Here is a 26,132-nt window from a genome sequence, read left to right on the forward strand (position 1 = left end):
TCTGGATCTGCCACTGTATAGAACTGTAAACTTTGAGACACTTGATTCTCAGTGAATGCATGCTGAAGAGATGCGTGTCATATATGACTTTTGCAGTCTCAAAAAGTAAAGACCCATTTCATTTTTCCCTCAAGTGTCAAAGTCTCAAGCAATGCTGTCTGTTCAAACTTTTGCATCTAATTTAGATATGAATGTATATGAAACTCAAAATGTGTATGCACTTGGTTTTCCTCTGTGGATAGGTTTTGTTCAGTTTCACTGTCACTATGGAACAGGAGGCTGGTAAGTAATTCTGTCATTACATTCTTGTAGTTTCTACAGAGGTAATTAATGCATGCTAAAATTATATATGTCATGCAAACAAGTGAGAAGCCTTGTTTTCCTAGTTAGATTACCCCGCACTGTGTAGATTTCTGTTGTTGTTGTTGTTGTTGTTGTTGAAATAATGATACAGAGGTCTCAACTTGTAAGTGTATGTGGTACTGTAAAACCAGAACATTAATTCGCAGCAAGAAATCATAGTGAAATTGAAGCTGACGGCCTTTTGTGCAGCATGAAACCTTTCTGTATTGCCACTGGCATTCAATGCATCGAGTAGACAAAAACTTTTGCATGCATTTTACTTTTCACTAATCTTGGCTCCCGGCAAAATTTCATGGAAGTTTCTTGCACACAAAAATGTCTGGTTTTACAGTAGTTATTTGGTATGCTTTTTCTTCCTTGAAAATAAGAATATTATGTTTAAAAAAAAAGAAGAATTATGAAGAAGAATATGTTTTTTGGAAATTTCATGAAGCCTGGTCCTGTGCAATTTTCCAACTGTTTGCAATAATATATCATTTTACTTTGAAATAGAGTTTTGCTGTGCACTGATACATTTTGTATATACACTGTTATTATGGTATTTTTACAGAGTTTGGCATCCCTGATGATACAACAGTGATTTGACCAATTCTGTAAGATCTAGCTGAAAAAAAAAAAAAAAAAAAACCAGTGTGATACTGTTTGCTAGAATCTCACATCTCGACTCTAGTTGTGTCTCTGACAGGTTGCTGTCCCTTTCTTTCATTCCCTCCAGCTTTCAGGGGTTGCTATGACGACACCATCCCAAGGATGAACAAATCATCTGTGTCCTACGTCAATCCTGGGCACTATAACTGGAGGACTGTGACCCCAGCAACCTGCACGAAACTCTGTGTCACAAGGAACTACAGGTAGACTGGCAGGAAAGGGACATTCAATAGTTTGTAGCAGAAAGCTTTCTTCATATTTATCAAATCCATTTTTTTTTTGTATTGTTCTCTTTGCAACCTTCTAGCTCCTCCTCATCCTGGTCGTTGTGTTACAAAACTTTCATTATCCTTGTCTTCCTTCAACCTTTCAAAATAACTGTTGTAATTTTAATTTTGTTACCATGAGAGCAGAGAATATAGCTACATTTGTAATTCGTCTGTGTTTACTACTCCTACTACTGCTACATGTGTACTTCTACATGTACCACAGTGACTGCTGCTGCTGCTGCTTCTACTTCTACTACTACCACTACCACTACTACTGCTACTGCTACTACTACTACTACTAGTACTGGTACTACTACTACTACTTGTACTACTACTTTACTACTACTACTACTACTACTACTACTACTACTACTACTACTACTACTACTACTACTACTACTACTACTACTACTACTACTACTGTACTACTACTACTACTACTACTACTACTACTACTACTACTACTACTACTACTACTACTACTACTACTACTACTACTACTACTACTACTACTACTGTACTACTACTACTACTAACTATATACCACTGCTACAGCCAATGCTTCTACTGTTTTTACTTCAAGCTACTTGTACTACTGCTGCTGTGCCTTAGATTCCATATCTTCCACTATAAACAACAAAATCGTACTGCAGTCACCCTGGAGGCCCTACTACCACTCAAGTACTACCGGTACTAAGCATATACTATTGTCATGAATTTTATTGTCCTTGAAGGCAATTTGAGGTATTGTAAACTGTGTATGATACTTCTTAAAGGACAAGTTCACCTTCATAAACATAAGGATTGAGAGAATGCAGCAATATTAGTAGAACACATCAATGAAAATTTGAGGAAAATTAGACAATCGAAGCAAAAGTTATGAATTTTTAAAATTTTTGTGTTGGAACTGCTGGATGAGGAGACTACTACAGCTTGTGATGTCATATGTGTACAACAGTATAAAGAAAATGTAAAGAAAATTCAACATATTTTCACTTTTTTTGCATAATAAAAGAGCACTTGACTTGCCTCTTTCTAAAGGCAGGGGAAATAATATTACCCATAACATATGTCAGTAACGAGTCAAGGGAATGACTCGTGTACTTTTTTCAAAAGATGAAATTTTGTGAAATTCTCTTTATACTTTCCTTATATTGTTGTACACTTGTACTCATATGACATCATACGCTGCAGTAGTCTTCTCATCCAGCAGTGACTGCACAAAAACTCCAAAAATTCATAATTTTTGAACGGATTGTCTGATTTTCCTCAAACTTTCAATGATGTGTTCTACTAATATTGCTACATTCTCTCAATCCTTATGTTTATGAAGGTGAACTTGTCCTTTAAAGGTAGGGAATCCCATTTGCATGCCTTAACCCGTTGAGGACGGACTGATTTTGCTATAACACGCATTTCCCATAGACACCTGCCCGAGTATTCTCGGGATTCGTCCTCAACGGGTTAAATGAAGAGTTGTATAAACACAGTGGTATGTTGAAGAGAGTATCATTTTAGAAACTCCCATAAAGTGTTGAAAGTGGAAGGTAACATTTAGTACATTTTTATTGACCGTTAGATTTTGAATTGAATTTTTTTTTTCGGGGCTCACCGTAAATTCCAGTACATTACTAGGCTACCTTTGCAGACCCATGCACTGCATGTGTGTCCATCATGTATATTTTGTGAATAAAGTTCATCAAAACTTACAAACATTTCTATATACATTCTTGCCGCACACTCTATATGTTAATACATCAGCTCTTATACTTTTAGATTTGTGTTTATAGATAAAAAAATACAAAAGACTGCAACAAAAAAACTTAAGTGTGGCTGACACACAGAACTACTGAGTAGTTGAGTTTTGTGCATTAATTGTAGATAACTGTTGACTTCCAAATTTCTAAGCAGTGGCCTAAACAAGTCCACTGAGGTTCATATTTAATGTTTTGCTGCATTTTAGGAGTTCTGTAAAAGGTATCCCCTACCTTTAACAGAGTGTATCAAAATTAATATCTCTGTGCTTCATGTTTCCAAACATGATTCTCAGCTATGCTGTGATGAGAAGTGGACAAGCATGCTTCTGTGCCGACACCACCAGGAATCTCGGAGCCAATCACACAGCTGAGTCATGTGACCAACCATGTGACTCATCCCCCGAGGAGTCTTGCGGAGGGGAGAGGTTGGTGTCGGTATATGACGCCCCCTTACCTCTCACTGAGGTGCAGATAAAGGAGCTCCATGGTATTGAAGGTACTCCCTTGAAGTGAAGTAGGATTCTCTGCAGTACTGTAAGAAGTGAATCAAGGTCCAAAATGTACAACTTTTGAAGAAAAAAAAAAAGGAATGAAGTGTTCTCCTGTTGTATCGTAACTCTTTTACAATTCCTGTGTTCTTGAGCAAAAGATATTTGAATTGTCTGTGTAATGAACATGGCCTGTAGGCCTACAACAGATGAAGATTATTCTTAATGCTGCTTTGATTTTAAAGGGATAGTACAGTCTTGGTGGAGATGAGAATTTGGCTTTTAAGTTTTTGCAACATACCAAGAAAACACTTATGAAATAGTACACAGCATACCATTTTAAGAAGAATTCAAAGTTTATTTGATGAAAATCGGGTTTGGAATAACTGAAACATCCAAAAACAAAGTAAAACAAAGCAATCGTAATAAAGTGTGGGTCCCACACTTTATTAGAATCGCTCTATTTTGGATATCTCAGCCATTTCAAAACCAATTTTCATCAAATGAATGTTGAATTCCTCATGGAACCACATGCTCTTTCATATTTCATAAGAGGTTTCTCATTATCTCACCCAAAAATGTTAGAAACCTCAAATTAGGTCTCAACCAAAACTATACGATTCCTTTAATATCACAGAAATCTGGAAGATGAACTAAGAAACTAGGTTTTTTTAAATGAAATGAACAGTTCTTGAGATCATGAAATGCATGCATTCCTCAGACAAGTTATGCTGTAAAAAGTCTAGTAGAATGTATAATTTTGCAATAATGTAGGGTCACATTTTGCTTTCCTTTTATAATCTGTGGAACTTTGCATGTATGCAAATTACTAGCAAAATACTATGATTTTCATCATAAACTGTACAGAATGTAATTTGCTGATATTCTTTGATATTACTTTACTTGATAAAGCTCATAAAAACTGTGTTCTATGCAAGAGTGACAATAATTCATTCAAAGATTAAACAGGAAGTGTGATCTAATGTGAAACTATTTCAGGTCTAGTTTTCCCAGGCTTTGAGCCTGTGAACTTCACCCTAACCAATCCGGCCACTAGAGGCCAGCCAGACAATCAGATGATCACTCTCGATGTCCACTTTGGAGATGACTACCCGTACCGCTATGAGGGTCCCTGGAAAGATGGGATGATTGTTCAACACACTTTCAGGTCCGTTAGCCGATGAGATTGATCTCGTGACCACACAAATTGTGGGTAATCAAAATTTGACCAGATGAATTAGTTAGCACTATCCTGACAATTGAGGAATGAAACAATGAAATGCTTGTCATATAAATTGATCCACATGTGACTGCCTCCCTCAATTAACCCTCCCCCAAAACAACAACAACAACAAGAAGCAACAATATTCCAACATGGATTGTCACTTTCTACAGAGTTTGAAAGAGTGATCTCTAAGCTTTGCAATCATTTTTAACTTGTTCAAATTGGACCATCCTAACCCATTCTAAAAGTGATTGAAATCAGAGTTAGGAGGAGCAATTTCATGGAGAAGGGAGAAACAAGGATTCAAAGATTAGGAGCACTCAAGCGTGCTCTGTAGAAGTATCAATGAAAATCACAAAGGGCTAACTATAGCATTACTGCTGTTTATCAAGACAAGAATGTATTTTTCTGTTTAAATGCAAAACTGAAATATTACCAGGCAGGCCAAGAAATATGGAGAGGGAAAATAAACTTAGAAAAAGAAAAAATATCAGTGAACCAAAGACTGACTGAGGGGCAGGGGAAAAATACCATGTATTCAGTGAAGTATTCAGTGAAGAACAAAGATTCTCAATCCTTACATTGAAATCTTCTCGCATGTTTTCATGCTTACATTGAAAAAAAAAAGAAAAAAGAAAAAAAAAAGATCTGCTGCTTTAAGAAACATCACCTGCACAAAGAGAAATAATAACAACAAATAAAATCTTATTCCTTGGTTTACATCTTCTAGCAAACCTGGGCTGCACCCTCTCCAGTTGACTCTCACCCAGGCCCTGGGACCTGGATCTAAATCAGTGTATGCTGTATTGGTCCAGATGCCAATCCAGGGTGTGTCCATAAATTGCCCCCACCGTTCCCCAGCTGGTAGCCAGAGCTACAGCTGTGACATCGCCGTTGCCATGGGAACAGGGATGCTGCTCTCGGCACACTTTGAGGAGGATGCGGTGGTGGACAGTTTCAATGTCTCTGGTAAGAAAATGAGTTCATAATGTATGAAGATATCATGGTTAGCCTTTAGGAGTAGGTGTCATTAACCAATTTTTCTGTCGGTGTGTGTACTTGTGACTGTGTGTGGATGTGTTGGGGGAAGACCAGGGTCCCATTTCATGAAAAGTTGATATGATAGCAACTCTTGCTGGAATGGCAGTTGTCATGGTGATGACAAGAATCCAGCTTCCTGATTGGCTGTTGCCATTGGTAGTTGCCATTCCAGCAAGTGTTGCTATCCTATAAACTTCTTTTATGAAATTGGACCCAGATCACTGAGCTTACATCATTCTCTTTGCCAGAAGCAAATGGAAGTGTTATTTACATTTCTTGCATCTGAGACATTAGATTGCAAGGAAGATGCACCACAGACCCAGTCATCTTGCCTCCTCTGTACTCAAGGTGACATATACATGTATATGTTATATAAGAACAGATGATACAATTTTAGAACAATGGATTTATCGACATGGGATTCCTAATTAAATTTTATTGATCCTAACCTGCTTTCTGCTTTGACTGGATGCACACATGCAAGGTCATCATAAGTCTAATAGAATGGTGCAGCTTATGTTGGGGCTTTTCAAAAACGATCTCGTAATGAAGTCTGTTTGTCTAGTATGATTGTTTATTTGTTCATTCTTTAGATTTTTATTTTTGCTGAATTCTTTATCATATTGAAATTTTGGCCCATCTCCTTGTAGCTATTTGCATTAAAGTTTGTTAAACTTCTAGATATTCAGTAAAAGCTATATTTTTTTTTTTCTTGTCATTTCTGTTTTTTTAAGTATAATAGAGATTACATTTGGGTTGAAAATATAAACACACACATACAGACACACACATACACACCCACCCATACTCACTGCCAAAATATGAGACATAAATACAATATTGTGGGAACATTAACTATTACACTGTATATTTGTCTCTAGAGGTGCATGAATATGTTTGTGAATGTTTGTTTTTACAATTGTCATTTGATATGAACACTTTTATAATTTTCTTTAATTTATAGGTGGAATCCATGTGTTTCATCAAGGTTCACATTATTTGTTTATTGATTGTCTATAAATTGTATATTGTTGTGGTTCACACATGTGTCTTCTCTATATTTTTGATGAATAGCAAAATAACCTGAATTGAATGACAACAACAACAGCAACAACTAAAAATGAGCATAAAAAACTTTAAGTTAAACTTGTTCACACTTTTGTGCAGATTCCCAGTTGGATTACATTGGAGTCACAGATATCAAGTCCAGTGACGCCAATCAAAGCGTCTTGCAATCGGCTCCTCTCCCTCTGGAACAGAGATACATCAAGGCAAATAGTCCTGTGCTGAAAGATGGATTGCTGGTTGGTTTTGACTTGGATGTCAACATCAGTGGGACAGCCTTTATGGAGGTATAAAGTTAGATATTACGAGGAAAATTAGATGATTTTTCAATCCGAACATATGGTCAAAATGTAACAAAAAAGCTGACGTATATAACTGCATCACCCTTCATTTGCATTTTGATCATTCCAAGACATATGCTCTTCTTGTTTGTTTTTTATGGAACTTTAAACTAACACTTTACATCTTGGAACTGCGAAAGCCATAACAATGAATGGAGCATTTCCCTTTACATACCCATAGGATGTATCTCTCGAGCTATGTACATGCAATAGGCAAGTTAGATTATTGCGAAGCTTTCCATAAAAATGAAGATGGGCTTATGTTTTCTTGGCATTGTGACTTGTGATAGTGATTTTTGTGTGCACTCACAGAATAGTAATTCTATAATTTTTTTCTTATTTTTTTTTTCTCCTTCAGGTAGCAAACTAGATATTGACCTAATGCTATTTTTGTGTGGACACTGTAGGCCTTTGTATGCAGTTACATGAGTGAACCATCCCTCAGAGTATGCTGATAATATCTTGGCTTTGAAACAGATGAGCAAAAACTACATCAGTGAAGTTTGAGAATGGTGAAAGATGAGGAAAATACCTTCTTCTTTTATAGTGATAATTATGATAAAAATATTGGCTGCATGTGTTCTTATTAAACAATATAATAATGAATCATTCCATTTGGCACAGGTCCTTCGTCCAGTTGCCAATGTTAGCGTTTTGTGTCAGAACAACACCAGACCAGCAAAGCCAGTCTTGTCATTCGGCACGGGCCACAGCTGCCAGGGACAAGGCGGGTACAGCTTTGCAAAGCGGGCATGTCTCAATCCCACTCCCGACACCACGGAACCAACTCTGGAGAACAACTATAAACTTGTGGCGAGGCTCACCCTGGATTTGCCCTCTATGGGGAGACAGTTTTTCCCCCTAGGCCATAGTGTGACCGTCCAGAAGGGGGATCTCCTCGCCCTGGTTCCAGAAACTGCTGTGGTAAGCAGACTTCCTTCTACATCAAACGTCGAGGTGAGAACACATGGTCGTCGACTAGGGGAGGAGGACGTCCTTGAGGGTGATGAGGGAGAGGTCGTCGCAGGGGAGCACCAATTTAGGGCCGTGGTGGTCCTTCCATCGAGAATTTGGATCAGAAACCGCCAGGCGGGGGTCTGGAGTACCTCCAGGGTGAATGTAACCTTAACAAACTCTCTTGGACAGAAGCTGGTCTCAGCACTGGCCCCCAGCGATCAGAGTCCTCAGGGAGTGGAAATCAAGGCACCACCTTATGGTATGTACATGTAGGACCTATACCAGTACAATGTATGGCAGATATTGGCATATCTCTCTAATTTTGTGAAATGACAGATGGTCACACTCACCACACTCAATATTTGTCATACACACTTTCAGACGTGCACTGACCTATAAACATCAGTCTGCATTATGTACATTACACTGACTACTGTTTAATTAAAATATTTGATGTCTGAATGTATTCTACATCAAGGTTTCTGCAGTGTTCATCTGATATCTAAAAGATATCTACTTTGTTGTACATACTGTAGTGTATATCTTATCATATACTTTACAATTCATATTGCATTATGTATTTTCATTTTCAAACTGACCAAACAATGTGATTGTGTAATGCATGCTTTGTATATTGTTGTACTCTTTCTCGGATGCTGGATGGAAAGTTAATTAAACTGAACTGAATTGAAATATTCTCTATCATTCCCGTAGATTTCTTCACACTTTTCATCCTTCTCCCCTTTCTGCTTTCTTGCAGGTCTTGTGGGTAATTTGATATTCCTGGAAGCCATCTTTGAATCCCAAGCTGACACCTACCGCTGGTCACTCGGGCCTGGGAAGGAAGCCCTGGTCAATCTGTGCCATCTGCTTCAGTACAGCTGGGCAGAGCCGGGTCTCTATAATGTGTCTGTGGAAGGAGAAAATGAATATGGCACTGCAGTCATGACAGTGAGTTTGGAGATATGTGTTTGTAGGGAGCTTTAGATTTTGTGATGCGGACTTTTAAGATGACAGTTGCATAGGCTGTTCATAATTCTCTCTTCCTCTGTCGCGTTGCAAAGTAGCTTTAAATTACGTTAGGATGCAGCCTATAGAAAGTTAAATGGCGCCCTCATAGGATCATAGAATTTCTGCGGTGTGAATTTGAGCAGATGCGAAAATGGCGCAGAAAAGGTTTATTTCCTGTCAATGTTCATGTTGTGAAAATCTAAAGCTTCCTACTGTAAAAGTGCACATTTTTTGCATATTTTGTGCAACAAGAAATTAGTGCAAAAATGATAAAACATACATTTTTTGCTTGTTGTGTGTAAAATAGTAGCATATCTTGCCTACTGATTCCCCAGAAATAAAAGCATGCAAAATTCATCTTACGCAACCAAATGCGAAATTGATCCTGCCGAAATTTCCACTTCTACACCATTCCACACACAACAATTGATAAATTTATCTGTCTTACTTTGCAGGAATTATTAAAGAAGTAGATTAAATATATACATACCAACATTCTTTCTTCTATTTCTAGTAGCTTGTACCTTGTTAGTTTCTGATAGTTTGACATAATATATGTTTGGCCCTGGGACACTTTCATTGGAGTGTGAGATATCATTGTGAAGTACTTGTACATAGAGATGAAAACATAGAACTGTACTTCCTTGGGTAGATACTGTATATAAAGTCAATGATAATTATTTTATTTTTTTACTGCAGTCAAGAAATGCATTTCCTGGTGTAGATATACACTGGATAAAGTCAATAAACTTTCTGCAGTCATTTGGTGCTATGCCATACAAAGTTTTTTTTTTTTTAATGATGTTGATTATACAGCTTTCTCACAGATTGTACATACAATTTTAATAGTTTGAAGTGCTTTATGTAGAATTTCAAACATTTTACTTGACCTCTCAGCAATCTGAACACTTCTTTTGCCCTCTATCACATTCGGTGCCAAGTTCTTGCTTATTTTGATTACTTTTAATCTCTGTAGATTCCATTTTTGGTCACCTATAATCCTCCACTGCCCAACATCACACTGAACACTTCACGTTCAGTTGACTTCCCAGAATACGACATTGCCCCTGTTGCAGTTGGACAGACGCTTGAGGTGAATTGGACTGTGTATTATGAAGGTAAGTCATGCTGTCTGTTCTCTGCAAGCTAAGGTGTTGCTTTGGCAACAGAGTAAAATTTCAAATCTGTCAGGTTTATATAAAATGTGTGCTGTTCATAAAGTCTGTGATAGAAATAGCTATGAATTGAAAACATCAATTAAAATAAAAGCAATCTATGTTTTATTCTCTATATTCTTTAAAAAATGGAGTGACCTTTTTTTAGAAGATTAGAAAAAAAAAAGATTTAAACCCAAAGATGTTAAAAACTGTCACCTTTATTTTGTAAGTCTTCAATGCCTGATATAATTTCAGTGCATTGGTATTGGACCTATTCATTTTTGTAATGCAGTGTTATACATGTTATCAAATGAATTTGATAGGAAAATCACTCAAAAGTCATTTTAACAGGAAAATCACCAAAGCATGGCAGTGATGTAACAATTGCTATTGAGCTCTGTGATCAGCAAACAATCATTGTTACCCCTTATACCATTTTGCATATTGTTGGAGACTTTTCTTCATGTACAGTATTGGTACAGCAGTCTGTTCATATCAGTGATCTCTCCAAAGTTGTATAAATAAATATGGAGCATCATATGACAATTGCATGTTTCAGCTCTTATGACCGGTTCTTCACAAACATATCCCATAGTAAATTTGTCCAAATGAATTGAGGATTATCATTATAATTGTTTGTTCTTTTTAATAATCTGAATTTTCTACATAATAATAGTTCTTTTTTTTAGGAGACTTTGTCATAGCTCTTTTTGGCAGGCTTTTGTGATAAAAAAATTGTAAACAACAATGTTTCTTGCACCTAGCATAAAGTGTGGCCTCCCTATAGTTTCATAATTATCTTTTGTCTTTTGAAGTGCATGTTGATATACTGACCTGTTTTTAGGTGCTTATCATCCTGATTTTTTTTTTCTTTGTAACTGAGTGATTTTCCCCTCTCTATTTGTTTCTAAGCACCAAACGTCTCATATGAAATCACTTTGGGGAATGCATCTGACGTGACAGTAATGGTGTGGGAAGGATCACCAGATGTCACCTTTCCATCAGCATTTGTAGACGGCTGTCAGTTGAGCAACATCAAATTCCAGCACAAAGGTAAATCCTTTTAAAATTATTTCTTCTTGTTTGTGTTGTCATGGGTAAAGTTTTGTGCCAGAATGTGTGTAAATGTGGTTATAAATGATAGAGAAACTTAATGTATTGGTGACTTTTTCAATGTTGTTCAGCCATTACGTTTCTGATTTTGTTCATTCGTGGTCATCTGCTGAATGATCACACAACTCACATTCATCAGACTGAAGACTTGTAAGAAGAAGCACGTACTAATTGCAGAAGCAGCACATTTGATTTACCAATAGGTGGTACAAATTTGTAGGCCCACTTAAACGGTTGTAGTAATATTTGAAGTAATATACCTTATTGTTGTCATCATTCATATTACTGTCCACCGTTGTTCTTCTTTTATGACAGAGTGGGGTGCCTCTATTCACCTTGTGTCTGCTGCACCATGTGTCTTGCCGATCCATGTCGTTTCCCAGAATGCTTTTGGCAATGACACCCTCTCACTGGTGGTGCACATCATAGAACCAATAACAGAGGAACCACTGGTCAACATCACAGCAAACGTCACTCTTGACAGTGATGCAGACATCATCACTCACGGCGAAGTCGTGCTCGTTGATGTTGAGATACCAGTAGGCACAGAGGTCACTGTCCGAATCTTGGTCAGCGGTGAGGACATCTCTGATTCTTGCGTCCGCTGGCTGCAGACAGACCGTAGGGCCCAGTGTGAGATTTCTACGTTAGTTCTTCCTCCGACCGACCACCAGCTGGTGGTTGAAGTGAGCAACCCTTTCTCCTCTCCCGACCCTTGGAACTATAACTTCACACTGCAGATAGCAATTGTGAACCTCAGAGTTGGTGTTGCTGAGACAGTAGGGACCGATCAGGATATTCCGATCTGTTTGTATGCAGAGCAAGGTAGCCATGTTAAGTACACTCTCAGTGTTTCAGATGGGACTATGGCAATGAATGGAACTTTGGACCTCCTCACACCTGATCCTTCCTGCAACACAGAATTTCACAAGTTTGCACTACCCGGTCAGTATAACGTGACTGCGATGGTGTGGAATGCTGTCACTGATGCCAAAATCTGGAGCTCAACGATTGTTCAGGCTTCGGTGTACACTCTGGTTGGGTCGGTGGATAAACTTGTGACTCTGAATGACAGTCGTGCAGGGTTTGGAAATCTGCAGATACTATATGAGGGTTCAGCAGTCAAAAGACCTTTAGAAGTGAAGGTGGGTTTGGCAGTAACAGACATATCTGGAAATTCAACAGAGCATGTGTTTCAGATCTCAAATGATCAGTCATATCCCGTGGAGTTTTCTTTTCTTGTCCTTTCACCAGGAACGCACTATTGGGAATGCTCTGTATACAACAATGTCAGTAATTTGACAGTCACTGGAAAATTCGATGCAGATATTCCCATTCGAAGTGCAGTTTTCAGTGTGCAGAATCTGACTGTCTGGTCACATGCAACGATCAACTTTACCATCGAGCTTCTCGCTGGCACAAACCTGAAGTATTGGGCCAACTTTGGTGATGGGAGTTCCCCTGTGAACTCTGGGCTCACTAACAATCTGATGATGACGTTTAATCATGTGTATGAAGTGTGTAGGACAGAGTTATTTCAAGTGAAACTCACGGTGTCAAACAAGCTTGGAAATGCTAAAGAAAGTTTTATGCTGACTGTACTCCCAGCGAGGTTTTCAGTCCTCAATGACTGCATATTTTCTCTCTCTTCACCACCAGACGTGAGGGTGCAGGTGCCATTCTATGTTTATGGAGGAAAATACTTTTCTGCACCTTTAGATGGCACGTACCTGGTTGACTTTGATGATGGAGTAGGTGAACGAGAGCTCAGTTTTGTTCCCCAGGGTTCCCCATCCCTGAATACGGCTAGTGCCTTCCATCTCGTGACACTCTGGAAGACCTATAGTGACCCTGGCACCTATCAGTTCACCTTCCAGGTGAACTCCTCACTATTCTTGCAGCGGTGTGAAGTTCTGGTGCACATTTATGAACCCATTGCCTCACCTGCAGTGCACATCATGTACAATGAGAGGAATGTGTCTGATGCAAGTCTTGATGTGGAAGCCCTAGGAGAGGGGAGGAACTATGTTCCCCTTGCTGCTATGACTGTTGTCCATGTTCTGCTGGCCAGAGGAAGCAATGTGTCATATGAATGGTCTTTTGCAGAAGAGGGCATCTTTCAAGTGGAACCAGTTTCTTGTGCTGGCGACAATGCAAGAAACTTCTGGAAGTTTAAGGAACCGGGAGAGTACCATGTCTCCATAAACACCTCAAATGCGGTGGGATGGATCGAGGAGTCTGTCACCGTCCATGTCCAGTCTGCAGTGACCGAATTACACATCGAAGGACCAGGAATGCAGCTGGCAAACGAAACACTTACTTTTACACTACGCATGCCGACCTTTCCAACAGATGCTTGCATCATGATGGACTTTGGTGATGAAACGTCGGACACCTCTCACTTGGCTGTGTACGGTGAACCAAGCTGTCCTTTCATGGAGTCAGGGTTGTTTGACCTCCTATTGTACAGACCCTTCGTAATGCTCAACATGACAGACTTGTGGGAACAGAATGCAACTACCTTTCAGGTATACAACAAGTTCAGATCGACAGGAGCATTTATTGTGAGAGCAGTTGTGCAAAATACTGTTTCTTCGCAGGAGACGTACATCCGCCAAGTGATCAGAAAGGCCGGGTGCTATCCTCCTCGCATCACTTTCGGACAAGCTGGTGAACACCATCTGTTGGTGTCCCAGCGATTGAGCATTCAGGCAGTGGTGGATATCAATTGCACCACCTCCAACACTGTCTACTATGTGTGGTGGGTCACTTCTCTGCATGAGGACGGCAGCACTGTGGTGGTGCCATTGCCTGCATCTGTCTCAGTGGAGGGTTCTACAGTCTCCACACTGGTGATACCTGCAGGAACACTGGGCAGTGGGAGCTACACCGTCTATGTCAATGTGTCTACCAACAACGAGCCTGGAATTGAGACTGTTTCCTCCATCAATGTCACCTATGAAGGGAGCCCTCTTGTGACCGTCATCACGGGCGGTGACCGTCGGGTCATCTCCCACGGCTACAAAGATCCTGTCACCCAGGAAGTGACTTCCTTGAGGTACACCATAGACGGGGTGTCGTCATACGATCCAGACCGGCCGGAAAAAACACTGAATTTCACCTGGCAATGTCGCAGAAAGAGCTTCATTCAGGACAATGTGACCATTGAGGACATTGAGACATTCCAGGTGTGGAATGATGATTTTTCACTTCTAATGAATGAGAGTATTGTGAATACAGACTTTTCAGGAGAGTATGATGACATTGGTGGTTGCTTTGGCCGAAGGGGTGGACCCCAAGATGCTCCTCTTCCTGGTGGTAAGTGGAGAATTGAAAAGTGAAAGGCAGATAACATGTTTCATTAGTCTCTGGGATTGTAGATTTATCATGTATTTTACTGTTAGCTCTCACTGATGTTAAGTTATCAGGTAGTTATTATTTTAGTCTTTATTTCATCAATGTATCAGTATTGTGAGAAATGAGATCATCTGTGAAATCATGTAATTCTTTTACATGGTTTTGAATCTTACAAACCATCCTGCGATTAGTGCATTTTTATGTGATTGATGATTATATTAACCTGTTGAGGACAAGTCCCAAGTATAAAAGGTGTACTCGGGCAGGTCTCTATGGGAAATGTGTGTTGTAGCAAAATCAGTCCTCCTCAAGGCCTTAACCCTATTCTAACTGGGGGGGGGGGGGGGGGGGGGGGTCAAATTGACCCCCCCCTCGACGTTTCGCGCCACGATTCCGCAACGCGCAAAGATTTTGCCGCGTCGTTTCATGACTTTTTTCATTGAAGTCTCCCGCATATTTTGAGACCAAATTTGCGACGTCCGGGTACACCGTTCTGAAGTTATGCAATGTTTTGCATATGCATGTCAACCCGAAAACCGCTCAAATTCATGATTTCGTGTGCAAATCCAATGCAAACTGTGTTTTTTTGTTTAATTGATATAAATTAGATTATTTCAACTTTTAACCATTGAAATAAATCAATTCTAATGTAGATAAGCTTGAAAAAGTGCCTCCAACAAATTTTGGCAAAAAAACAATAGAAAACAAAAGATCGAAAAAACAATAAAATACATAAGAAATTAACAAAACAATAAAAAACAAAAGAAAATGATTTTGATTGTACTATTTTTTTACAAGAAAATTGTTTGATGTGTCTTGAGAAACTCTGACACAAAAATTTAATAATCCTTCAGTCTTTTTGATGGAGTTATAGGTGAAAATATGATTTCATGCGTTAATTTGCATAATTAATGTATTAAAAAATATGAAATCAACATTTTTCTATTGTATGACCATGTAATCTTGTAGTTGACATCCGGCTCTATGTTCAGGCAAAATTTTGCGGCGATCGCGCGATCGGCGGCCGAGATCTGAAGGGGGGGTCAAATTGACCCCCCCCCAGTAAAAACTTGGTCTCAAATAGCCCAGTTAGAATAGGGTTAAGAAAAAGTGCACAATATACAACAGTTGACTTTCCCATGTAAAATTTCTCTTAGTTGAGAAAAGATGATATTTGTACACAATTGCTTTTTTTAATATTTAATTCCATGAATGATATAATTCATATTGCAGACATGCTGCAGCAATTTATTTAATGAGGTAACGCAACTATTTAATTGCAAATCAAGCTTACAGCTTTGAAACAGGAACATTCATATATCTTCTTCAAAATGCAAGAAAATGATAAACATGCTGGTATTTGAAGGAGAATCTTGATATTTGTGTGATGACCCCAACAGATATGATGTACACTGCTCTGTAGCAATGTGCCCTGAGCTACCATATTGGGTCCTTGCACACAAAAATATGTCAATGTCTCTTATGTCTTATTGTTCCCTACCAGGGATATTGAGCAGCAGTGGTGGACAAGTGGAGATTGATACATCATACCTGTATCCTTTCATGGAATATGAAATCAAGCTTGTCACAATGATGGGAGACAAAATAGGGACTGACTACCAAACCATCTATGTGTCAGATGAGTTCATTCCAGATGTTTACTTGAGGTAGGCATCTCAAAGGAAATTGTACTTATGAGAAGCAGCACCCTGCATTATTCACTTATTTTCAAGTTCTAAAATCAATGAAGAGGTTAACTTTTATCCCAGATGTGTGGCAGATAATATCAATGTACAATGTACAATATAGCATTCTGTTTTTGGCAGTCTGCATATGAACTGTATGTTTTCTGAACTACCTAGTGTAATACAGTTTACAGTATGTGACAGCTTAGTGCTTATGTGTGCCTATCATACAGTGTAGGTGTTCATGTTTGTTTGTTTGATAGATACTTTATTTTCTGCAAATCAATATACATAAGTTACATAATCATGAAGATGCAGGAAGTATACAAAGTAAATTCAACGCAGAGTCGTTTGACTTGCATAAACCACGATACATATAAGTACATAATCATGAACATGTCGGAAATATATAAAATAAATTTAACACAGTCTTTTGACTTGCATAAACAACGATATGAAAGAAATATAATATACAATATGCATGTCTATGCAGCAGTGATAAGAATAACATTTATAGTTAAGAAACGATTATGCAGAGGGCCGCCATTATAAGCATTGCTTGAAAAGATGGCCGGCCTGAGGAAAAGATAAGGACGTACTAGATTCGTAACGATATAAATTCTGCTGCGAAGGTAGCAGGGGAAAATAAACTCTAGTGTGTGATAGTGGTGGTGGTGAATGTGTGTGCAGGTGCTTGAAGGTGCACAATGGCAGATAGGCTGGAATTTAGAATAATAAAATTGGTTTACTGAAAGAGGGGACGATATGCGTTGTTGCTATCGGGAGACCAACATTAATTGTATAATTTGTTTGTTTTTAGTTCGTATTTGAAGTATATTGTAATAGAATATACTTCTTTAAGTTTGCTTTAAATGAAAACAAGGAGGCACACTGTTTCAACTCCTCAGGAAGAGTGTTCCATGTATCCGGACCTTGATGTCTAATTGACTTTTGAGCAAGTAAAAGCTTCGGATTACTTAAATGAAAATCATGGGAACGACGGGTAGGGTATAAGTGAATATGGTAATTGGTTACTAGGGTATTATGAAAAAATGGTAATAAATTTCGAGTGTGTTTATACATAAATATGGCAGTTAGGTATAGATGTATATCATGGGCCTTCAAAGTTTTTAGGCGATAAAATATGGGATCAGTGTGAGCCAGAAGAAAAATTGTGTTCAATTTTGTTTTGCTACTGTTGCCCCATACAATATTACAGTACATTACATATGGTAAAAATAAAGTATTGTATAACATAATTAAAGTTTGATCATTAATTAAATATTTTATTCTTCTTAAAACACCAGTTGCTTTAGATATTGCTGTTGTAATATTCTGAACATGAGTATTCCAAGATAGATTACTATCTAGGGTCACTCCTACGAACTTGGTTGAAAGTTTCTCAGCAATGTTTATATCATCAATAAAAATACTTTGAGGAAGGGTGGGTTGGGATTGCAATGTATGAAAGTGTATAAAATGTTAAATATGTTTCAGGCAGAGTATCTGAGATAAACTTTACAATGTCATGAATTGCAAGGATTCATTGATAGAATTCAAATTTGCTAGACATTGATCTGTCAGGCTGTTACAATCATTAGTGAATGTGTAAAGCCATATACAAACCCCTGTAGGAAGGATTTCACCACGCACCATAGATTTGAAGAAAATTTCAAACAATGTCACTATGATTATGATGATACTCTCAGTACTCATATGAAATGTAGGTGCCAGACCCAAGGTACTCCTACATACATGCCCGTCTGGATCTCATTTTCATATGAGAACTAAAATCAATCTCCAATATTATGTTTTGCATGTCCTAATCTATATTGTTTCATATATGGCATCCTGTTAGAATTGTGATCACTATGTTCTTAACTCATTTTTGCCTCTTTAGATATGACCTTAATTCAAATGCTAACATGTGAATTAAATTGAACAACTATATGGGCAATCCCACAATAACTATTCCCTTTTCGACTTTTGATATTTGAGCTTTGATGATAAAAGTAATTCAGATTTGCCTCCTTATGTTTATATATTTTCTTGAAAAGAATAATTGTGAGAGATAGTATAGATAACATTGAGTTCATTCAATGGGCGGATTTTTTGTTATATCACATTAAACGTCAATTTAGACAGTAAAACAGGCATAGAAAACGGGACATTTTAAGTATCAGAAATCTAAACAGTAATCTAAAAAAAATTAGCAATGAAACCGAATCCAGAACAGTTCCATTGTACAATCTACATCAGATTTGAAATAAGAAATGTCTCTACCTTTCAGATTTACTTCATTTATTAAATGAAAATGGATTTCAGTTATAGCCTGTATGATATAGGCATGTCTGTCCATCCCGTTACATACCTTCACCTGTTAATTTTTTTGTTCCCAGTGGGCAGAAAGAGAGTTTTGGTGATTAAGTAGTTTCATTACGGGCTAAGTTGAAATGTTTTAACCAAAACTAGCTTAGCTTGAAAGCAAATTTAATGGAATTGGCAATCAAACTTAAGTATTGCTTTGTCTGTCCACTTTTTGAAGGTATGTAACAGAATTTAAGGAGACTCATTTTTTGAAAAATAAGCCATATCAGTGCAGTTGCTTGGATTCATAAGACATGCCAGGCCAGCATCTACATAATCAGTATACTTCCACTCCCTAGGGAAGTCCCACAAGTTTCTGCCGTGACTTGACAGTAGCCAAAAACTTGTCTGTCCACTTGTTACATACCTTCACCAGTGTTTGTACCTTCATTGAATATAAAATTTAATAAAAAATACAGAAAGATGAGTCATCAAGGTTTATGGCCTCAGAAAGACATCATATACTAACAATGTCTGAAATCACTTTCCTTTGTGGATCATTCAAAAATATGTGTAAATTAATTTTTTCGTGTGTGGACAGACAACCTGTACAGTAAACGCATGTGTCTGTCCATGTTCGTACCTTCCTTGACAGATGATGGTGACATCTTTCTAATAATAGAATTAAACATGATCTGGATACTTTCATTTGATGTCATACACTATTTTTATTAGCAGATTAGAGAGCTCAGATGGTTTTAATAAGAAATTTTGGATGATTCCACATGTGAAGGTATGAACATGGACAGACGTCTGTCCATGTTTGTACCTTCAAGATCAGATTCCCCTCATGATTATTATCCTTCAGGTGATGTAATTTTACATGGTCAAAATAATTTCATTTCACGTAATAATTTTTTTCCATTAGCAGATCAGAGCATACAGATGTCTCTTGTTAGAAATTTTGAACCATTACACAAGTGAAGGTACGAACATGGACAGACGTCTGTCCATGTTTGTACCTTCAATGACACAAGCTCCCTGACCACATGGTTAACATTGTGTTGTAACTTTAAACAATTGTATTTCTATGAAGAGCATTTACTTTGAGTAATTCATACACAGTATAAAAAGTAACAAAAGTTGTTTTGAAAGGCCCTTGCTTTCCACATTGGCTTAACAGAGAATTTAAACTAAACGTGTAAATAATGTTATGATTAATCAATGTTAACATTTCACAATATTTCATAAAATAATGTACATACCACGGAAATATTCAACTTTGCTTTCATTGTGCATGGTACCTGAAAATATTAATTACAGCTTCTTTCAAATAATGAATAAAATATACTGCTGAAGGGGACCAATGTCTGTCCATGTTACATACCTTCACTTTTGTGAACATGATGATCCAAGGTCCAGTAGAAAGAAAAGGTGGTCCTAACTTATCTTTTCACATTTTGATTATGGCAGAACACATATTTCGCTACATGAAAATAATAAAATGGCATTTAATTAACAAAACTTAATATGCAACCTGAATGTCCCGCTTATGTGCCCCACTTATTGTGAGATTGCCCATATGTGATTACCATCTTCCAGGTGCATGTCTAATTGCCAGGAGGTGCTTGATCCTCAGACCAGACTTGTGATTGAGGCAGTGGATGCAGGTTCTATAGACATTGACATCAATGCAACAATCTACTACAAGTAATCACAGTTAACCCTGTTTTCTTTTTTTCTTTTTTCTTTTTTTTTGGGGGGGGGGAGGGAGGGGGTGTCAAAATAAAGCTTTGAAAAAAAAAAACACCAAGCAAACAAAACACCAACAAACTAATTTTTGAAGTCAAATAGAAAATGTTCAGAAATATATAAAATGACAACCGATCATTTGACATTGCAGATTACAGGATACTTCAAGATGATTATTTCTCTCATGTTGACTGTACCATCACAGTAATTACTCCCTTAGAGCATTATTGGTCTTATTGTGATTGTTCCAAGCCCCCGCATTTATTAATTAATTTATTCATTTATTTATTTTGACTCTTCTTGGATTTAATGATCTTAACATATTGACACCTTCGGAACTACAATTATAGTGATTGATAATAGCACACAATATGAGTGATTCCCGCAGCAAATGTGTAATCACTAGTTTGTTTTTCAATAGTTTTTTGTATTCATCCATTGCTTCAGAAGTGAAGGTACTTAAATATCCTGACCAAATACACTATGGTAATTCAGATAATAATTGCTGTATTCTTGCAGATGGGATATTGCTCTGTGTGATAATGGCACAAAGCAGATGTTGCCCCTCGACACGTGGCAGCCATTTTCCTCATGGGCCAACCAGACAAGCAATTACTCCACCATTGCTCACCTGTATACCAATCCTGGTGTCTTCAAGGCAGGGAGTCAGTATGAAGTCATCCTGATGGCATCATACTCCTTTGATTTTCAGACCAAGAGTAAGAAAAATAGAAATGTACAATCATCCCTCTTTCATCTGTGTTTGTCTCTTTCTCTTCCATTTATCAATCTATTCATCTACTATCTCATCTATCTATCCATCCTTCTATCTACACATGTATCTATATGTATATCTATCTATCTGTCTACCATATCTATCTATCTATCTATCTATCTATCTACCATATCTATCTATCTATCTATCTATCTATCTATCTATCTATCTATCTATCTATCTACAAATATCTATCTATCTATCTATCTATCTATCTATCTATCTATCTATCTATCTACCTATCAACCAATTTATACATCGTGTTATAAATGGATAACTACTTATAGTTCTCTTATGCAGTTTGCTGTGTCCTCTTGCTTCCTCACTTCCTAAATAATTTTTTAATTCTCCCTTCTCCTTCTTTCAGCTTACCTCATCTCTTTTTCAATACTGTGTTAACAGTTGATCATATTTTAACTTAAGGCAAGAAGATGTCTTTGGTTTGTTTTGTTTTGTTTTGTTTTGATTTATCTGTTCTTTTTGGCTGGTTGTATGTCATAGACTGTTCTCATCCATATTTTGCAAGAAGAGTACAAACAGACATGCAACTTTTATACTGTATACGCCGAAAACTTTTATACTGTATACGCCGAATATTTCACAAGGTTTTTATTATCGCGAATTTCGCGAGTCGGCTGCTAATAGCGAATTAAAAACACGCGAAAATATTGACTCTTACCCTGATATAAATGTGACGTATGCATACACATTTCTCCATTCAGTACAGGACTCCACGATCGCGAATTTAACCACTCGCAAAATCGTCGGGAAGTCTTTATTCGCGAAAATTTAGACTCGCGAAACATATGGTCTATACAGTATCTGTTATCGCGTTCCAGTGGAGAAAGAATTTTATAGTTTATGGATTAATGTTGATTATTAAATTATCCAATTAACAACTGCTTCTGGTTTTTTTTTTTCCAGTTGTACAATATATCTAGCTTGTTGTTACTAGCTCTGTTGTAGGCCTATCTAAATTTATTTGAGACTCCTGTCTGTCTACAGATACTGTACACTGATTGGTCCTGACGATTATACATGTACTATAATTCATGTTGTTTTTTTCTGTGTACCTGTTTCTCCTGTTCAGCTGAGATTGCTATGGAGTTCAGCACTAACCATGTACCAGAGGGAGGAGTCTGCGAGGTATTCCCACAGGAGGGCACTGCTGCGCAGACCTTGTTTGGCTTCGAGTGTAGTGGCTGGCAGGACAGTGATGGCCTTCCTCTGGAGTACACCTTCCAGGCCAGGCCCCAGGGAAGCTCTGGCACAACGAGGGTCTCTCTTAGCGGCCGGCAGGACAGCTTCTGGCCAGTCTATTACTCTGGTTTGTTTTAGAAAGATGGGTTCATGAATATGACTAGACATCTTATCACAAGGGTCAAAAATGTTTCATTGTCTGTAATCAAAGTAAATCTAGAATTCCTCAGCACACTGCAATATGTTGTAATTATACCACATAGCATTTACTCAGAAGAACTGGTAGATTTTATTTTTTTTTCCAAAATTAAAATGAGTAATTGAATGAGTTGTATATAACATAAAAGTTATAGTTGATAGACGTATATGTTGCAATATATAGTTGATAAATCTATCGTAGAATATGGTAAATACACTGTAATATATACTGTATGCTATATGTTCTATACTTTTTCAGTGGCACAGGACTTGTACAATTAATCATCTTCATATTGAAAATAAAACTAATGTCAGCTTCCAATGCCATTACATTTTGTGGTAGTTTCAATTATCCAAAGTTTTGCAGAATATTGAAAAGAATTGATGTAGCATGTAGCACATAACACATAGTAGTAAATATAGCACTACATGTGTGAGAGTACCATTTTCAGTGTATAAACCACTGATGAGGCACACTACCCAGGGTAAGGAATGCTGATCTAGTTAAAGAAATAAATAATTATACATGTGCAAACATTTTCATGACTGTGAAGTTGAAAGTGCAGAAGGCATTGGTCTTTGAGCCATATGACAACAAGTCTTTTTGCTGTACAATTCCTTGTTAAATCACACTTTTTTCCCCCCTCTCCCTTGTGTAATGCCAGGTGTGAATTCCAAGTCTGAGTTTGTGCTGCCATCAGGATCTGCAGAGTTTAATTACACATTTGACATCAGGATTCTAGTGACAGACCAATATGGGACATATGCAGAGGTCACTGACCTTTCCGTGAATGTGAGTGTCGCATCTTAACCCAATACATATTGGGGATGGATATATCAAATATTTTGGCTATGGCTGTGGCCAATTTCACTTGTTAGTGATCAAGTCCTTATCAATGTATGACCAGTGCAGTTACATTATTTTCATTGACTTTTGCAGTAATTGATAACAGCTTTATTTGAAACTGATGTAACGGTTGTTACTACAATTTTAAAGAAATTGTAAGATTTATTTTAAACTTTCTTAATTCTTTGGTTGTGATGATTATGTATTTATGATCATGCTATTGATCATTAATGATATCAAACTGCAGAGAGCATCAAGTAAACTTGTTTTATCATTATAAAGAAAACATAATTCGTGGTGGATTCATTGAGGAAGGTGATCAGTAGATATTGAATTCAAAATGTTTGTTATGTAAACATACACACTTGACAGGTGTATCCTTTTGACGTGATGTCATCAGACGACCTGACCCTCACGCTTCAGGACTTGACTGACGCAATGGTTTCTGAGGCCTCAACTGGACATGTTGACTCGGCCACCAACTATGCCAGAGCCATATCTGATATCATCAATACAGGTATACAATCTGTAGCACCAGGATATGCAGTCATCTTCTGGTTGTTGCACACTGATATTGTGAGATATTTCTGAGTGTAATGTCTTATGTAAATTCTTTTGAAAATACTGGTAAGCATTATGCTTGATATGATAAACGAGTCAATAAACTGAAATACGATTAGTGTATGGGAATTGATGTAATTTTGTAGATTTGTAAATCATTAGATAAGATATGCTACATTGTAGTTTCCCTTTCTTTATCACTAGCTCTCAGTCACTTCGGTCAAAGCTGTGGATTAAAAAGGGAAAAATTATTTTATTACTTAGTGTGAAATTTGCAGACTTCATAAAGCTGCTAAAGACTGGCTGCTCTGTAATCATTCAGTCACCTTTCAATGCGTCTTCTAAAGATGGATTCAAGTGGAAGCCTACATGTATTTGTGTGGGATGTGTTAACTCTGATTTGCAGTCTTGTGTAGAATTATGCAAAGTGCACACGTGCATTGCCACTTAGAAGGACTTGTATAAGAACAAGGAAGTAATATATCATTTACATTATGTTAAGCTGTCTGTGTAGGTTTCATTCACAGCAAATTGATTTCTATGTTGATGATGGCAGACATGAGCATATAGATGTATATCCTTTGACTGTTATGCAGAAAAATTACTGGTTCCTTTATCTTAAAAAACAGAAACCTTGTCATCAAGCCAAGCATCGGGAAATTCATCAACCATCAAGCTTGATACTGCATTGAAGCAAGAGGTGAGACTTTTTCTTTTCCTTTCCCCAAATAATCAAGCCACAAAACATGAATGATGTTAATGTATTCATTTATAGTATATTTCATATTCTGTTCACTAGCTGTAAAGCACATACTTCTGCAGCTAGGATTGTTTTGCAAGCATTGCATTGTCAGTTTCTAGATCAGGCAAATTAAATTCAAGTGCATGAGTTGCCATGGAAAACTTATTTGTAGATGCTGTTTAGATTTTTTTATTGATTGGCTTATAAGTATATACAAATATCTTTTGCAGTGGCATTACCCCACTTCCAATAAAAAAAAATTGAACATGCAATACAAAAGAACAAATGGACATGCAGAACAAAGAGTGTTATTAGGGAAAAGTTCTTTTGTTGTAAATCAGTGGGTATAACATTGGATTTTTTTACCTGTGCTGTATAGCCGCTATTTTCAGTCTATTTTTGTGATTATTGCCTTCCATATTTGCGTAGGTTGGCTGTATATTATCTACAAGGTGGGACATCAAATGTTTCCCTAAAAAGGAATAATGACAATTTTTCATTCTGCCATTGTTTTGCCTGTTTGCACACTCAATTGCTCACAAAATATATGGCATATAGTTACTATACAGTTGGACCTCGATTATCTGGCCTCCTTTTATCCGGAAATCTCTATTATCCAGACGCGTTCACGCAGTGAAGGACTTTTTTTTCATCCAAAAATTGAGAAAAATCAGTGACTTTCATGGATCTATTTCGCTAACTTCATAAGATGTGCATGATAGGTTTCTCAATATCTAACGAGGTAAAACATGATTTTCACATAAAGATAATACTTTATTTTTGTGAAGAAGGGACTACAATTTTGCGCAGGCTAGCATAGATTACACCACCGTTTGCGGGGTACGCTACCTGCCTAGCTGCCAGTGCACTGGGACGGCAGCTTGGACGGCAGCTATATACGTTATTAAACATTGTGTCTCCCATATCCGGCCAATTCGCTTATCCGGATGAGCGCCGGTCCCGACATGGCCGGATAATCGAGGTCGAACTGTATTTGACATAAAATGTATCATGTTAATTGCTTATAGTGTTATCAAGGATGATGTAGTATATTTTATATGTTTGCTCCATACATCTCTCTCTTTCTCTCTGTGTCTCCAGATTAGAGAGCAGCTAGTTACTGTCCTCCAACCAGCAGCCTCCTCCTCCCTGTCCCTGGAAGATGTCAATCAGATCTCGACCGTCCTGGACCTGGCTACGGCCGTTCCCGAGGAGGTCTCGTCCAACACGCAAGTATGATGGTCACTTCTTTTGTGGTCATTTCTCTCTGTGC

General features: G+C 37.6%; 1 protein-coding gene across 1 annotated transcript; it reads left to right on the top strand.

Moving 5' to 3' along the window:
- The first annotated feature begins 266 nt into the window (after nt 1-266).
- Nucleotides 267-26,098, top strand: LOC140231742 (uncharacterized). The gene is made up of 19 exons (XM_072311894.1): nt 267-282; nt 1,079-1,214; nt 3,331-3,533; nt 4,531-4,693; nt 5,481-5,719; nt 6,959-7,143; nt 7,822-8,413; nt 8,915-9,105; nt 10,142-10,283; nt 11,235-11,375; nt 11,751-14,753; nt 16,297-16,459; nt 20,387-20,494; nt 21,056-21,255; nt 22,402-22,638; nt 23,375-23,502; nt 23,929-24,073; nt 24,747-24,817; nt 25,961-26,098. Exons 1-19 carry the CDS (start codon nt 267-269, stop codon nt 26,096-26,098), a joined length of 6,201 nt encoding a protein of 2,066 aa, XP_072167995.1.
- The last annotated feature ends 34 nt before the right edge of the window (nt 26,099-26,132 follow it).

The sequence above is a fragment of the Diadema setosum genome, chromosome 8 (assembly GCF_964275005.1).
Source record: "Diadema setosum chromosome 8, eeDiaSeto1, whole genome shotgun sequence".
NCBI classification, from domain to species: Eukaryota; Metazoa; Echinodermata; class Echinoidea; order Diadematoida; family Diadematidae; genus Diadema; species Diadema setosum.

Bases quoted from the DNA above. Each gene is read 5' to 3' on its own strand.
- LOC140231742 (XM_072311894.1), top strand. The intron at 22,639-23,374 runs GTTTGTTTTAGA...GTGTAATGCCAG, and splicing joins CTGGCCAGTCTATTACTCTG to GTGTGAATTCCAAGTCTGAG. The intron at 24,818-25,960 runs GTGAGACTTTTT...CTGTGTCTCCAG, and splicing joins ATACTGCATTGAAGCAAGAG to ATTAGAGAGCAGCTAGTTAC.